Below are 16,689 nucleotides of genomic sequence, written 5' to 3'. Positions count from 1 at the left end.
TTTCACAAGCTCGCGTTTCCACCGTTCCAGCAGTCATTAAACAATCATGGCGGACTACCGAGAGGCGCCCTTGGCCACTCGGCCAAAAACATTGGATCCAAACGAATATTTCAACCTTTCGCCGGAGCAGAGGCGTGCCGAAGAAGCCAGGGGTGCACTGCGAGCAAATCTGAAGCGCCAATATCAGCTGCAACTCAATAACCCGCACAGAAAAGAGCTCATTGTGAGTGGCTACTTGCTAGTTAGCAATGTCACCCTTGAAAAGGGCTCAAGTTATTGGCCAGAATGCTAACGGGTAGCATTAGCGGGGCACAGCGGTGACTATGTATTTATCTAGTCTAAATTTTAGATAAGATTATAAACGAGACCTTCCACTCCATGCTAGTCACTACTGCATTACGAAGATCGTTTACGTCTTGGGAACCGTGCGCTGCAGTACAGATTGCTTTCTTCCTGGTGTGCTCTGAAAACTGACTGGTGACAGAAAAAACCCGACCCCTGCAGTGTTTTAAATTAGGGGGTCTCGTGATTCTGTTATGCTCCTAGGGAGCATTTCGCTGACATGGTTTGGGTCCACTTCAGTCTTTAGTGTGAGGGGTCATTGTATCCTGTAATGAAACATGTCTTTACAGCTTGGAGTAGCCCCCATCCGTTAGGCACCCGGTTCATTGAATGATTTCATCGTTATATAAAATAGTTTGAATCATATGCCATGGCCTTTGCTGTCACCGGACCCCAACCCAGCTCGACACTTATGAGAGATGGTGGGCCAGCATGTTATACAGCATGCTGGCCTGTTATACAGGTCAACCACAATCATCAAAACACAGTATAACCGAATATCATGTATAATATCTAATGACTTGAATCGCTACAGTGCAGGTTCTGCACTGAAACTTAAAGTCATAGCAGATGTCCAACCAAAGTAGCTGTAGCAGCTCTTCATGCTGACTTAGTTTGTCATCTGGCTGGATATACTTCAGTTCTTCCATAACGTCTTTATGGTACTCAGTGGTGTAGTTGGATTACCTCATTTTTCCATCTATACTGTGTGCTGTGATTGTTTTAAAGGCAGACATTTTGCTATGTTACTTTTACTGTTACATTTTATAATGGCTTTGTTCTCTTAAGTTCATGAAATTGACCAGCAAGCACAATACCAGTAAATTAAATGTACCAGTAAAGTAAATGTAAACTGTGTAATGTAAAATATGTACACCAGGATTTTTCTGGAAAAATGTCCTGTCCTTGAAAAATGCCCCCCCCCCCCCCTCTTTTCTGCTGTTTCCTGAGTTTTCCCCACCTAATATAAAAGGTTTAAGTATAACAGATATTAATAATTTTAACGTCACTATGAGACTTTTAAATTTTGGTTGATTTGTTGTAAATATTGGAGTCTATTTTTCCGCTGTGAATTCTACATTTACATATGGTGATAAATGTCATTGCTTACTTCTGTCTGTACAGGAAGACCCTGCCTTGACACGCTGGGTGTACGCACGAGGCAATCCCTACGCACACTTCAGGCCTACAAACAAGACCTCTCTGCTGGGTGCAATGTTTGGAGTTGTACCTCTCTTTGCCCTCTACTACATCTTCAAGACAGACAGGGTATGAGACAAGAAACACTGTAGCCTTCTCACTCGCTGTCTGCTTGATCTTAATGGGTAGTTTAATCGGCTCAGCTGTGTTTTCTCATCACAAAAGTTTGTAGCGAGCTCTTGAACCACAATTTAAGCCCCACTGGCCCTCTTTAGGCTGTCTAAAGGCACGTGTGAGACTAGAAACTAGGAGTAAATTGCCAAGTATTGTTGGAGGTTAAAAAAATATCAGTGCATTTATTGCAGGAAACAAAACAATTCAGTATTGATTACATGGTTACTTTACACTGTTACAATAGTGGTCATTTTTCAGCCACTGTAATAATTTGACCATTTAGAGTATTTGATCTGGGTATTCATAAAATGTGATTTGGTGACAAATGCTGTCATAGAAACCTGAAAAGCTATTTAGTTGAAGATTGGGACTCATTCCCATGTAGGTGCACCGTTGATCTGGTTTTCTTTCTTTTGACACAGACCCGCTCATGTTAGAAATGAATGCTTCATCCAAAATGCTGCCTGCTTTCATTTTCTACCCCATTGTCATGGAGATTCACTGTCAAAGTCCTCGCCAATTGAGATTCCAGGGAGAATTTGGTCCAATTGTCACACTGCTGGGCTATCATATTTGTCCCAACCCCCCTTTTTTGGTGCTGGGAAGGGGGGGGAAAAGCTGCTTGAAAATCATAAAAAGCTCACTCATAAAACATGGAGTTTGAGAAAACGTCTGGAAGGTGATGAGGGTGAGGGCGATATGACTTTGTTTCTATGGAAACCGCACTAACCTATCATCTGTTTGTCATCTGTTTTACAGGATAGGAAGGAGGAGCAAATTAAGGCCGGTACCCTCGAGCGCAAGTTCAGTTTGTCATCTTGAGCCCGGGTGTAGAAAGACCCTCGTCCTGTGTGTTCTAGAGATGATGTCCATGTGTGTAATTATTATTAACCGAATAAAATTATATTGTCAAACCAGAGTTACGTGGCTTTCATGTGTGAAAGTACCATTTGCATGTCTGCAGTTATACACAGAGGCAAGGAGGATCTACTTGCAGACTGAAGGACTCGATTCCCCCCTCTCACATAAGTTCAGATTGGCACAGGAAAAGAAAATGCAAGACATGCTGATATCAATGATCCCCGTTTCACATAAAGCAAGACTATATATATAGTCAAATAAAGAAGCACTGCAGTGTCATTTAGATATTAAAGGATAATGGCAATATTGGTACAACAGTGGCATGAGGGGTAAAGACAGGGTCATTAGTGGTCCTACCAAACACCTCTCAGTAAAACAGAATGCTGGTCTAAGGTTGCCTCTTATTGTTCCTTAAATTTTGCAGTTATGTTTCTTAAAAATAAAAATACACATGTGACGACAATTTGGTTTTATACTTCTGTGAGAAGGAAATTACTTTATTCTTCCTGTTTATTCTGTCAACAGATCTACTCGGGGAACACAAATAAATCATTGGATTGCGAGAAGTGAAATTTTTATTTTGATATATTTATTTTTGATTTGTTTGCTCTTAATGCATTCTGAATCACTGGGTTTCTACTGTTTGCCGGGCTTCCAGTTGGGGTTAAAGTGGCTGCGTAGAGGTTCCCAACATTGGTAGTAGTTCTTGTCAAGCTTCTGGCATGTATGAAGACCCCACTTTGTCACCGCCATGCTGAAGGACGACTCAAACATAAAAGCCTGGTGATAGGAAAAAGCACGCTGTGATAAACGATACCGACTTGGTCATGTGTTAACCATATATATATTTTGTTTGTTTACCATGGTTCCCTCAGCCACCCTCTCAGGTTTGAGTTCAGCAGTGCTGTTCTTCTCAAAGCAGTCCACGTCCGGGCCATGCGGGGTCATTATGCTGTGGAGACTGGCCCCTCCTGGCTGGAAACCCTCCTCTTTGGCCTCATAATGGCCTTTGATCAGACCCATGAATTCACTCATGCAGTTACCTACAGTGACAAGCAGGAGGAGCTGTAACACAGCAGCGTCATGTGTCTAGTTTGCTGTTGAATGTGCCAGGTGTAACACTGATTTCCGCTAGATGGCCTTATAGGTCTGCAATGAAATCGGACAAAAGGAGACTATTGTGGGGTCTCCATTGAAGTGAGTCATACAGCAGGTGGTTTGTTCTCACCTACTGCCTTGACACAGGCTGGGTAAATGGATGTGTGTGTGCGTGTGTCTTACGGTGATAGTATGGTGGACGGAAGGTGTGGTCAGCCACACCCCACCGTGGGGGGAAGATGACAAAGTCAGCAATGGCAACCCCTGGTCTAGTGGATTTGGCAGTAAGCACAGTAAAGATAGATGGATCCTATATAGAGAGATCATAAACATGCGGGTGAGGAGCACGGCTTTTTGCATTCAAAAGTGCTATTGGCGTGTCCCTAAACTCAACTCTCACCGCATGGTCGAAGGCCACACAGTTGATAACCATGAAGTTCTTCAGGTTGTATTTGTAAGGCGTGTAGTTACCGTGCCAGGCGACCACATTGAATGGCGAGAAATCCTACGTGCAGAGCACAGAACAAAACAAATAAGAGGAGTCTACCCAAGCAACAAACACAAAAGGCTTTAAATTGAGCTTTTCACAGGGAAAACGGAACAATGAATAATGTCTTTGTAATCTTAAATTCCCAGAGAGAGTACTTCTTCACATAAAGAGAAAAAAACTGGTCATAATGAAAAGGGTTGATTGTGAAAGAGGGTGTGCTTCTTTCATCCTTTCTTCTCTTTCATTCCCCCCTTTTCTTTGTGATACGAGGCTCCAGGTATTATGGGGTAATTGGCTTCACAATCAAACTTTCCCAAACTTTGAGCATTTTGACGCTCGCAGCAGCGCAGTTATGGGGAGAGGGGAGCAGTGGGTGCAGAGATATTTCTTTATCTTGATTGTTAAAACCACAGCAATTTTATATAGTTTCTCTGTTCTGATAATGTCACTGCGAAAAAAGACATTCAACAGCAACTCTAAAATCAATATAGTTCATTACAACTCAAGCTGCCTCCATACTGACCTCCCTGCTCCTTTACACACAAGCTTTTCCACACACGAACAGCTAATACACACCAACGACGAATACTGGCAAATACATATACATACACAGATGCATTCACACACGCAAACATTCGTGACTAATGAACGCCGAAAACAACTTAACACACACTCAACTGACAGTAGTCGATGTACAAAGAGGCCTTCGGGAAATCCAGTGCAGGTAATTTCTTGGACATTCATCTGTGATAACTCCACTACATTCGATTAAAATGAAGGGAGGAAAATGGAGGCGAGCGAGCACTTGCGCGCACACGCACACAAAACACAAACATATTGGTCCAGTCAAGCAAATAATAAGTTAATTTGAGCAATTTCGGCACTCTGCGGGGGAACAAAACAGCAGGACCAGGCAGGAGCGGCAGCATCTTCCCTTATACGAGGCCTCCACCGCCCCATCTTATTTTCTTACCCCTGCAACCTCTCTGGTCCACTCTCTGGGAAGAGCATATAACTGGTGGCAGATACTCAAGCAGAAGCAGAGAGGAAGATGGGAAGAGGTCTGTTTTGCTTCAAAAAAAGAAAAGACAGTATCTTGCCCTAGTGTACTTCCTATGATGAATAATAACAGTGTGGTTTGACATGGTTTCCACGGTTACAACCCCCCCAACCCCCACCCCTGACAAACCTCTCCTCCCACCTCCTCCCTGCCTCAGTAAAAAACCTCCTGTCAGACATTATGTGTCGATCCAATTATGCGCCCAACAGGACATTTCGGGAGTGGGAGGATCATTCCCCGGCTGAAATATGTTGAAATTAATGCTTAACTTGAAAAAGGTTTTTTCCTACAAAGCAAAAGCTTCACAGGTACACTGTCTGCAGCTCCAGAATGCCTTAACTAATTATGAGTGATTAAGACTCATAAGGGAGTCGAGGCGGAAACCTGCTGAATGGATAACAGCTAATGCTTCGATATTAAATCATCAGGGATGGCAATTCAGTCGGCAGGAGCAGCTAATGGATCATATGCTTCACTTGGACAGTTTCCTGTTAGTCACTGCGGCAGTTCGATGGCGTTCACTGAAGCAGACACAAAACTAAATAGGGTAATAGGGCAAGTAAGCCATGTGTGTATGTGTGTGTGTGTGTGTCCCTGTCAGACCACAGGTACACGTGGAAGTACAGTGATACAGATAAAGTTGTGTGCAACAATAGCCACCTGTTGGCATGCAAACAGCTTCCCCTGGTATTTATTGATGACGGTGTAACCAGTGGGCACTTTGCGATCTTCATACCATGCAACCGGACACAGGAAGTCTCTCGGGTTAGCCAGACCATTGGCTCCTGCAAAACACACGCAAAGTGTCAAAGTAAAGGCAGTGTAGGCATAACCATGATGACAATGATAACAATAAAAAAAAATAGGAAACAATTGGGGGTGACAGATCATGTAATCACAGGTGGTTTCATGTAGTTAAGGTGTTAGCTTATTTAGCAATTTAGCTGTGCATTTTTTTGATATTTTAACTATTTGGAGATTATGTATTGGAATTTCAGGAGCAGGACCACGCCTCCAAACACGCTGTCGTCTATATAGGTTCACCCAGTTCTGCAAGCTGTTCATTCTCGTTTACCTCCCCCACCCTCCCTGCCTCCTTGTTTTCAATTCTTTAACTTGTTCATTTCTATTTGGTGCATGGGGGTCTGCCAGGGCAGGGAGCCATCACCACTCCCCTTCGAGGCCTTCCCTCAAGCCATGTCAAAGCATTCAGCTTTACCTACTAAAACGCTGTCCAACCTAAAGTGAGGACGTGGGCCCAGCTAGTGAATAAAGGTAAAATAAAGATTAAAACAATTGTAGGTGCGAATACATTTAATGATAAAACATTATTTTTAGAGCCATGATGCTTTGTCGGAAAGCCAAAACATCTTTGGTGGGTGCAAGAAATATTTTTGTTATATGTAGGAAGACACAGAAATCACAAGCTAGTCACTAGTTTCCTAAATATCTAACAGCAATATGCTGCTCAAAGAAGGATTTTGTGTTGTTGTTGCTTTTTATATGTACTCTATAAACAAAACAGCAGATGTTAATCTCCTTAATAAAATTTCTAAGCAAGATTTATCCTCTGAGCACAGAGTGAGTTACGCAGAGAAAAGTGTGAACAGTTTTAGACATGGACATTCTGTTCCAAGACATAGATGTAAAGGAGCTTGGTGAGCACGTTTCAAGGAAAAGTGAAGACAAAGACGTATGCTGCACTTATATAGACTCACAAATATCATACAAACCTATTGGGCCAAGGTCAGGCAGTTCAAAATGGGCACCATACACCTCGAGTATGTAGCCTCTGGTTTCCCCAAACACATCCACACTGAAGCGCATCCCTTGCTAAAAAAAAAAAAAAAAATGTGAAAAGTGGCAGTGAGAGGAAATTTTGTCCTATTAAGTATCAACTGTGTGTTGTTTCAGTTCTGAACGGACTTTGAAAAGCACACGTGCTGCTGTCCAGGTGGTCAGGCTTTCGGTAGCTTAAAACCTCTTTTCCACCGTCGCTTATTTTTGAGGTCACTTTCAAAAAGCACCAAACAATGCCTTTCTAAATATGGTAAGTGGGATGTTGGGGCAGACACAACGGCAGATTTCTTTGAAAACAGGGGAAATGGAAAACATACAGCCCACCTGGATGACACAGATCTCGTTCGGCTCGACCATCATCTTCCCAAACTCTGTGGTGATCAAGATCTCTCCCTGCTGAGGGACTGCGCACACAAACAGACAAAGAGAGACACAGAGAAAAGAAAATTTGAACAAGAAGGCAGGCTGATGTTTGAGCTATCATTGTTCTTATGATAGATGACAGCGAAAACAACAACAGCGCTCCTTTCCTCACCAATCAGAAAGTCTCCGTCTGAGTTGTTGAAGCACCTGGAACAAGAATAAAATAAGATCAAAGGAAGGCTGGAAATGTTTTTCATCAATAAAAATATATCCTTTCGTCACATAATTTATACATTCTCACCTGTCGACCATGGAGGTGTTACAGGTGTACACGTGGACGCCAATGCCATTACGAGATTTGGCATCTCCAGCACCGCAGACAGTATGCAAACCCTGAAATGTGGAGAAGGACGCAAATAAAATCAGATGGAAATTTTCATAAAAATTCAAAATAAGAGAAATAATTAGCTTGACTTACAGCCACAAAGTCCACTTTCTTCTCTGTAGCTTTGGGGATGGTGAATGGCAGCCATCGAAGCTGTGAAAGAAACTTCAGAGTCAGAATCTGCACTGTAACAAATTTTTACTGTAAAATTATAAGAACCACCATTATTTCACCGTGGGCCTGCTTTACAGCTTCTTTAAATATGTTTGTTTTTGTTACTTACTAGCTTGCTGTTTATATTTATTTCCCAGCTATTAGTATTTACAGTATTTACCTCTATTTATGAGTAGCAGTAGATTGCTTTGCAAAATACTAACTTTTACTTGAAGCGGTTCGTTGTAGTGTACCTATTGTGCACCTTCAGTGTATTTAAAGAAATCAATCTATGGAAAATATTTTCTAAATAAGTTACTATATATAAATATATCTACTGTTTATTATTAATAATAATAATAATAATGGATTGCATTTATATAGCGCTTTTCGAGAACCTCAAAGCGCTTTACAATTCCACTATTCATTCACTCTCACATTCACACACTGCTTCATCATTGCTTTTCGTAAACTTGTCTGAAACAGACAAACTTGATGATGATGGTGTCACGTACAGCATGTCGCCACCAATCACAGATTTGAAATTTGTGGCTTTATGTGCTCTTATGTCGCCAGCATTTTTAATGGATTGAAACAACACTGTTACTTTTAACAGTGTGAAGAGCTTGAAATTGTTTCCTTGTCGAAAACATCGGTATAGCTTTGGAGGCTGTGTGGTAAATGTGAAGCTAAAGGCACAATACTGAAAATGAAGGGAATCTGCTGGCCCCCAAACAGTGTCATTTACCACAATTAAACCGCATTAATGTGAGGTTTAGAGAAGACAGTGCATAGATTTGGTTATGCTATGCTAAACTTTGTTATGGCTTCGGCTGAACATTAACCACACAGATGTAAAAGCGATGAAAGATTTGTAACTAAGCCCAAAATGAGCAGGGACTCCTTGTGTTGATATACCTGGTTAGGATCAGGCTCCACTTCGTTCCAGTTCTCTGTTAGATCTCCACAGGGAACCGAGGTGAATGGCTTGTGTTTAACAGATGGAAGGATGCGGTACAACCAGCTAGAGAAAGAAGAGGAAGGGAAATGTTTAGTTATCCATATTGTCTGGGATCCATTTGGAGTCACTATAAAGTCTGATTTAGGTTTCAAACAGAAAAGGACACCTCCTCTTATTGGCTGGACGCGGGCAGGTGAAGGCAGAGCCGGAGAGCTGCTCGGCATAAAGGCCATATGGGCTGACCTGGGGATTATTCTGCAAGCACATGGAACATAAAAAAATGCTGTAATGTGTGTATATGTACACTATATATGGTGTTCAATTACCCTCATTTTCAACAATTAGAAAATAATGATGAATAAATAACAAAAGGAGCCCAGTGTGGGTTTTTACCTGTCCCTCGGGTAAGGATCCAGGACAGCGAGGGTCTTCAGATGAGAACTCGTTCCCGAAACCGCTCATGTACTGAAAGAGACAAACACACATCCAACACACAAATGGAGACAAGTTGAAGTGAAAAATAAAAAAATACATCATGCAGCTTCATTGTAATGCAGGATAAATGTGTTCATGCTGGTTATAATTAAACTTGAAGGCTTGTCATTAAGGCTTGTCTTTTTGTTAATTGTTGTCATATTGATTCACATTAGATCTATGATAAAACAAACTGCAGTTATGCCAAATTTCCCCCCTTGCAGTCATCCATTATTTTGTGTTATTGTGCCACAGAAACAGCCTAATTACACTTACATCCTCTGCAGCATGTTTTGATCAATGTTCCATCTAGGATAAGAGTGTTGTTCTGCATCTCGCCTGCACCTCTACTGATCGCGTCTCTTCTGCCACAGGAGGATCAAACTTGTCACAGTGTACACGCATCTTGCTGAGTCATTGTGAGTTTGCAAGAAAGCACACTCACAGACACAGATGGTTTCCATGTGTGCGTGATCATGTGCCAAAGTGCTTGTTGGAAGCTCCAGAGTGTCCCAAGTTGAAGGAATGCTTTACAAAGTCAGTTTTCTGTCCTCTTAAAAGTTTATTAGAGCTAGAGCAGCAAAGCTAGACTTGGCAATGATCCCAGCTGTCCTTGGATAGTTTGTTAACTATTCCACTATAGACAAAGCTTTGCATTTGAGTAGGTGTCATGACTTTGAAACCTTCAGTCAAATATTAAAGGTTCTATATAAAAAAAAAAGTAATCTAAGCAAATGCCTACTTAATGCAGCCCATCACCATAATTCTGCAGCAATGGCAATAAATTGGAAAACTGGGGTTTAAAATCATGTTTTTGCAATTAAATTGAAGCGTTCCCAATGAAATTAAAAAAGATTTAGGCACTTCAAACCACATCTGGGCAGCTGCAAAATGCAGCGCTCTGATTGGTTGGAGGAAACGCCTCCCTTCAGTCTGCGGCCACAGGAGCTCTGGTGGCTTTAAGGCGCATGAATTTCACACATTCTGGTGCAAAACAAATAAATAAAAAATACAAACTTTTCTTCTGTATTACAATGATGATATAGTTCTGCACCCTAACTCCACATGCATGCACAGTCTGATAGTCGACACAGACGCAGCTCATAAGCGATAATAACTGAATATTTACACATTTAGCAACAGTTTTGCTTCGAGGAATTGTCTTACCTTGAGTCCAGCCATTTTGCTATGTGTCAGAACTTTTTCTGTAGCAGCTGTTGAGCGTTTCACAGTGGTTACGGATCGACTTGCAGTTTTCTTCTTAATGTATTCCCTTCGACTAAAATCCACTTCGGGGTGTCTGCATGTTGCTGTTTGGACAGACTGGGGAAAAGGGGCTGGGATTTATACGCTTTCCCAATCTGGGTTTAATTAGGCCTTGACTGGCTCTGTGACGTAACAGCTGGGGGACACGTAAAAGGGAAAGGACGGGTCGGATGGTCAAAGTGTGCACAAACAAGGGCCGGTGTCCCTGCCAGGACAAACAAGGACCGACTAAAAAGAAATTTGTGATGCAGGTAAGGAACACTGAGGGATTAAAGTACAAGTCATGGTTTTAAATGGCACAGCGATCCTATCACTGACAGCGCATACAGAGAAAAATGTATTGACAACACTTCGTTTTTAAGTGGGGCGTAACAACGGGTAGGCGGTCAGAAGCTTGCATCATACGCAGAACATATTATGCCAGAGTTCTCATTCTGCTGAAGTGGTGACCTCATGCGCACTACTTGTGCAAACACGGGCGCCATGCACATCCCCGTCCTGCAAAGCGAACATCTGGGCAACAAGAGTTTGTTCAATGGCTTAAGGCCCCATATTTGCAGTGTAGCCCAATATTTAGCGGCATTGCTCAATCTGCGTGAATTGTTTAATATGCCATTGACCCCCGGGGCCCGCCAGTCCTGCAGATTTCAGTGTTTTCAGCACATTCGCCATGCTCAACACAATCTCACTTCTTGTTTCATGTAAAGTGGGTTATCATTCTTGTACAGCTACAATTAATTTCGTTTCCCTAAAACCAGGATTCGCGTCTGTTCAGATGACCTCTGCGCGCTGCAGCGAGCCCGTCGTTCCTCATAAAGCGAAAACAACAGCGCGAGGCCTCTAAAAGGCCTATACATTACTTCACGCAAAATTTATTCAGTTCATTTCTTGAAATAGGTGGTCAAACGAGGTGTGCCTAATGTCCCCCAGGCAGCATGTATCAAAAAGAATCAATTTCGCCTTTCTCATTCTTGCCTCGCTTCTCCCTGCTTGTCTATTTCTTTTCTCTTTCTGGAGGGGGGCGCTGGGGAAGGGTAAATGATGGCAATTCTCATAGCGAGGCGCAAATAAACTCACCGCGGCAGAAGTAACTGTTCTCCGGCGAGGCGTGCAGTCAGGCCCGGGCCTCCCGCTGGCAGCCAGTCAGGGTGCTGTGCCAAAGACGAGAAAGCCCAATGGCAGGAAAATATCACGTCCCAGTCTCCGGAAATTGATCTGCTCCTTGTATGGAGAAAGAAAATGAGCGATTTTAATTTCATCCCCGAGTCTGATGATAGAATTCTAGAGTATCTGGGTCCAATCCGGATGGTGCCTGTGTGTTTTAAGAGAAGAAGAAATAGCTGGAGACGGAGAAAAGGGACTGTTGTTTCCTACTGACAGTTATATCTATGCATGCGTAAGTGGGCCATAAATGCTTTGTTATTAGATGCCTGCTGAATTCAATGGTTTGATGGTAAACGGTACACTCACCTGGCACAGTCTATCCCAGTGTGCATAAACAAGCAATCTCTCTCTTTCTCTATCGCACACACACACACACACACACACACACACACACACACACACACACACACACACACACACACACACACACACATAGAGTAAGTATTCTGTTTTGTGATGGCATCTGTAGCCTTTCATATCACACGCAAGTAGCCTACACTCATTTTTGCCCCCTTAGCCTTAGTCTTACCATTAAAGGTTCTGTTCACTCAAAATACACACAGAAAGAAAACATAGTGTCAAATCCTCCGTGATATACCACCCGATCCAGGACACAGCGTATCTTTCAATCTGTGCCCAGACCTTTCTGTGTACAGTCTTTTATTGTGACAGGCATTAAGGACAAAACCTTTTTTCTGCTTTGAGAAACAAAAACATTATTCAGGTAAAGTATTGTTAAAAATATCAAAGAGAGATTAACCTTTTAAAAAACGATTTTCTGGTATGTTATTCGGTTGAATTAGTTCTTTAAGTGTCCTGTATGGCTCACAGTTGTTATTTATTTGTTGTTTGTTTGTTTTTCACAAACTGATCAGATGTATGCTAGGGACAATGCGTGGTAATACACATAAAAATTATATGTTGTCCTGTTCCACTGGGTATTTTCAAGCAAGCAGAGTCAGGAAGCTGTCGATCAGTGATCATCTACCCACACATACATAAAACCATAGCTGAACAGCACAATGGTATTTTCTCTTATCGAGTCAGTGTCAGGGCCTGAAGCATTCACCTGAAGCTTTGTCATAATACTTTTAAAATATACTATTTATACCCTTAAACTACACTTAAACTTCTACCAGAGTCTGAGCAGGGAATTGTAATCCAGTGTGTTTATAGCCACAACATTAAAACCTTGTTACAAATATTGTGCAAGTCCTCTTCATGTCATCAAAACAGCTCAAATCTATCTCGGTTTGGACACAGGAACTAGGGGGCTGCAGTGGTGAAGGTTTGATTCCGATACAGCTTCCAGATGCTCGACCGGTTTGGGATCTGTGGAGGTTTGAGAACAGTTCAGCACTTTGGGCTCTTTGTGAGCAGTTCCTAAGTAGCTCTTATGGAGTATTAAGTAAAGTATCAACATAGTAAAGCTTAAGATGAATTGCCTAAAATCTTAATTCCTAATGAAGAACAGGGATCTGGCTACAAAAAAAATTATAGATGTATAGAAATTAATAGGAAAACAGCCCTCTGCTTCTTGAAGTATGACTGCAGAAAGTACTTTCCTGGTCAGTTCACGCTCTCGGTCTCTAGTTTCATTTCTTATCTTCCCTATTTGTGTCCAAAAGGACGATAAAGCAGGGTGGGCTTAGCCTTACCTTCTGTAAACTGAAGTATCCGTCACTTATCACATATAGTTTCAAAATGCCAAGATAGCGACAAAGAAATGCTCAGCTTCAGGCTCAATACAGGATTTTAATAACCAGAGCCACTGGTGGGGGCGAGGCACATTGTCCAGCTGGAGGCTGGTGCCATCGGGGAGTGTTACTAATCCACATGATTGCGAAGAACAGAGACTTGTAATGAGATGGTCGATGCTATTCACTCCACCTGTGAGTGGCTTAGACGTGGCAGAGTGGCATACACTATATCCATACTAATCGCAATATACTGTACAGATCAACAGGACTCTTGACTGTGCTAATCGGGTAGTGGCAAGTAGCAACAACTAATTAGCGTGTGCTTGCACATTTTCCTGCTCTTTCTGTTGGAATAAGTCTTTTCTTCTTTGAGCAGGGAAGAGCAGCTGCAGATCCGACAGTCCTCAGAACAGAGCAAACCACTTTAAACAGCATAGCTCGGTGTGCCTATAAAAAACACGAATTTCAGCCTTTTGTTAGTCTGCTGATGCTGCACAAAATGCTGCCGTCAATGCAAATAATGTCTGCAATTTTGAAAATGCTAGTAATGTAATTTGTTCTAATTAGCTACTTCTTTGTATTCTGTAGAGCTGCTGCCACAAATACAATTTGTGCGACACGTTAAGAAAAAGAAAACATTAAAACTCAACTTTGTGAAGGACATATAAGTACACACGCCATTTGGTGTTATTTTGTGTATCACCGATAAATGACTGCTGTATTTAGATGTCACATCTGGATTCTTGCATTTTGTAATTACAGCCCTGTTATATACTGTTGCGCTTTAATGTTAAATGACTCCTGACATGAGCCTTCCAGTAGCAAATGCACACTCACACAACACACACACACATTTGACAGCTCCATTTAACGCTGATTAGATTTGCAAGGACATGTAGTATACCCTCTCTGTGTCTCCTGTGTCTACTCTCTCTCTGTCGCTCCCTGAGTAGGTTGAGTATCTCCTGAATCTTATCTATCGTGGTAATGTTATGCAAATGGTTTAATATGAAGATAAAAGACTGTTGCAGCGTGTGGCGCTCTCGTGGTTCACAGCCCCGCGTTTCCAGGACGATAGCTCTAACGAGGAGGGCACTATTTGGGAGTCATTAAATGATGGCCTTCCTGACATGCACCCGCTCACCACCACCGCCACCCGCCCCGCGTTGGCCATTAAAGTGGCTCACACCCACACCAAGACACACACTACAGACACCTTTTAGCGCCAGCTCCCAGTTTCTTACACATCACAGTGTCACAGAATAGAAAATTACACTCTCCTCCCACAGAGAAAATTGCTTTGGAATTGCTTGGTTATAAAGATGTGCTTTACAGAGAGGGGGTGCATGCAATAAAAAAGGACACACACAAACACAATTACTTAAGCACTCTAAGGACAATTCTTACAAGTTAATCAGAGGATTTACCAATTATTGATGTCAAAAGGATTTTGTCGTGTATGTGTTTCTGGCCTATGTTTGTGTACTGCACGTACTTATCTTTGCATTCAGGATATTTAGTATGCATCCTCTGTGTCTGCGCCGCACACAAACACACACGCATAAACTCAAAATGTGCTTTCCCCAAGGGCATAGATGAGTTATTAAATTTTAAAAATAAATAAATAAAAGGCGATACGTGAAAATTGCAAGCAAAAAAACAGCCGGGTGTAGCCAGGGACAACTGAATGAATTGCTCCATAGCAAAGACACAAGTGGACTATTGAAGACAACAGGGTAAAAGATGTGTCAGTATCAAGAGACAAGAGAGGCGTGAGCGAGCTGAAAGGGAGAAAATACAAAGTGGAAAATAGTAGAGAAGACAAAACGAAGGAGAGAAAAGATACAAGATGGTAGTGCAAACACAAAAAAGCAGGATATCAGTGGCTCTATAGCAGTGTTATTACAGGATGGGAAAGCTCTGTCCTGCCTTACAAAGCAAACGGTATAGCATATCTATAAACTCTTACACTTTGCAGTAACCACGAAACAGTTTAAAAACACTGAATCCTCTTTTTAACCACACTCATTTTGTAATAAGTGAGTTCCCTGCAACAGAGAAGACAGCCAGCAAGACTGTGACGTGCGAGCTGGTGAGATCGCGCTACGATCTGCATTATAGAATAATCTGTTTAGAAAGATGACGTAAATCTTCCCATGAAAAGAAAAGTGATTTAAAATGGTTTATAAAATGCAGAAATGTAACTGTATCTGCAAAAGGCACACGGTCTTTCATGACATCTTCCAGCTCTACACTCTAGAGATGAGCTATGTAGTTCATTTAATGCCCTGCGAGCGGGTACCGAGACTCACTGAGCCACAAATGTCCATCTATAGGATATTTTGTCACACTGTTTCTGGACCCTTCCCAGCGGCACATCATCACAAATAGAATTAGCTCCCTGGACAGAACCAAAATGACAGTGCCGGGACGTTTGGCAGGAAGCGTAATGGCATTGGGGAGCTGGTGGTGTTTTCCTTGCAGGGGAACCAAATGGTAGCAGTGCATATCAGTCCAGACACTTGGTGTGGTGCCAGTTATGCTATTCACTCCTCCCTCTCTGGAGTGTGCGAACAGGTAGTGAGGATGCCTCCTCTAAATCTGTAGTTTAGCTGAGGTAGGTTTGAGGGGTGGCCTAAGATGTGAAGAGGAAGGCTTGAGGTGAATGGTCTTTGGACAAGGAATGAGTGTGTTCAACATCAGAGAACGAGGAGGGTGTGTTTATATCTGTGTGGTTTTCTTCTCAAAGTGTGTGTTTGACTGGTGCAAGAGTGTGACTGATGTTATATCAATCTGGGCATGATTGCGTGTGAGTTTCGGGTGTGTACGTATAAAACGCGTGCATCTCCGTCTGTGTGTACGCATGAGTATATCTGCGTCTGTCCCCAGCACCATCATTAGGTCGTAGGCAGTCCCAGTGCTGGGGGTGTAGCTCGGCTGCTCCTGCGGCCTCTCGGGCCAATTTAGGTGGAGAAAAGCACTTCGATCCTGGCCTGCAAGTCTGAGGGTCCCCAGCGGGAGGCAGCGCAGCCCTGCAATCTATATTGGATTTATTCCTTTCCCATCTACAGGCCCCGCACACCCCACAGAGAGGAAGTCTGAACTGCACTCTCTCTGTCTCCTTAGACAATATGTTATGGTACACACATGAGTACACATAATTGTGTAAACACACACAGGCACACACAAGGAGACCCACACCCAGAGGCGCCCACACCTAGTCCATCTTCCAGGCACACTCCCCCACAGCAAGGAAGT

The 16,689-nt window shown here is 42.5% G+C and overlaps 2 protein-coding genes across 2 annotated transcripts; one reads left to right on the top strand and one right to left on the bottom strand.

Annotated features, from left to right (window-relative positions):
• The first annotated feature begins 21 nt into the window (after nucleotides 1-21).
• Nucleotides 22-2,575, top strand: ndufb4 (NADH:ubiquinone oxidoreductase subunit B4). The gene is made up of 3 exons (XM_080865624.1): nucleotides 22-223; nucleotides 1,468-1,611; nucleotides 2,416-2,575. Exons 1-3 carry the CDS (start codon nucleotides 47-49, stop codon nucleotides 2,476-2,478), a joined length of 384 nt encoding a protein of 127 aa, XP_080721750.1. The 5' UTR covers nucleotides 22-46; the 3' UTR covers nucleotides 2,479-2,575.
• Nucleotides 2,576-2,980: 405 nt separating this feature from the next.
• Nucleotides 2,981-10,740, bottom strand: hgd (homogentisate 1,2-dioxygenase). Its single transcript, XM_080865622.1, has 14 exons — nucleotides 10,469-10,740; nucleotides 9,221-9,292; nucleotides 8,994-9,082; nucleotides 8,785-8,890; nucleotides 7,807-7,866; nucleotides 7,630-7,721; nucleotides 7,501-7,535; nucleotides 7,290-7,369; nucleotides 6,899-6,998; nucleotides 5,826-5,950; nucleotides 4,016-4,120; nucleotides 3,799-3,925; nucleotides 3,379-3,560; nucleotides 2,981-3,297 (listed from the first exon to the last, which is right to left on the bottom strand). Exons 1-14 carry the CDS (start codon nucleotides 10,481-10,483, stop codon nucleotides 3,154-3,156), a joined length of 1,332 nt encoding a protein of 443 aa, XP_080721748.1. The 5' UTR covers nucleotides 10,484-10,740; the 3' UTR covers nucleotides 2,981-3,153.
• Between the last annotated feature and the right edge of the window lie 5,949 nt (nucleotides 10,741-16,689).

Source organism: Rhamphochromis sp. 'chilingali', assembly GCF_963969265.1.
Source record: "Rhamphochromis sp. 'chilingali' genome assembly, chromosome: 18".
In the NCBI taxonomy this organism is placed as follows: Eukaryota; Metazoa; Chordata; class Actinopteri; order Cichliformes; family Cichlidae; genus Rhamphochromis; species Rhamphochromis sp. 'chilingali'.
Note: the sequence above shows the minus strand (reverse complement) of the source record. Positions and strands in the feature narration are given on the sequence as shown.

Coding starts and splice junctions, on each gene's coding strand:
- ndufb4 (XM_080865624.1), top strand. CDS start 47: ATGGCGGACTACCGAGAGGCGCCCTTGGCCACTCGGCCAAAAACATTG. Junction 224..1,467: donor CGCACAGAAAAGAGCTCATT/GTGAGTGGCTAC, acceptor CTGTCTGTACAG/GAAGACCCTGCCTTGACACG. Junction 1,612..2,415: donor ACATCTTCAAGACAGACAGG/GTATGAGACAAG, acceptor TCTGTTTTACAG/GATAGGAAGGAGGAGCAAAT.
- hgd (XM_080865622.1), bottom strand. Junction 5,951..6,898: donor GCCTGACCTTGGCCCAATAG/GTTTGTATGATA, acceptor TGTGTTTTGCAG/GAGCCAATGGTCTGGCTAAC. Junction 4,121..5,825: donor AGCTGTTTGCATGCCAACAG/GTGGCTATTGTT, acceptor CTCTGCACGTAG/GATTTCTCGCCATTCAATGT.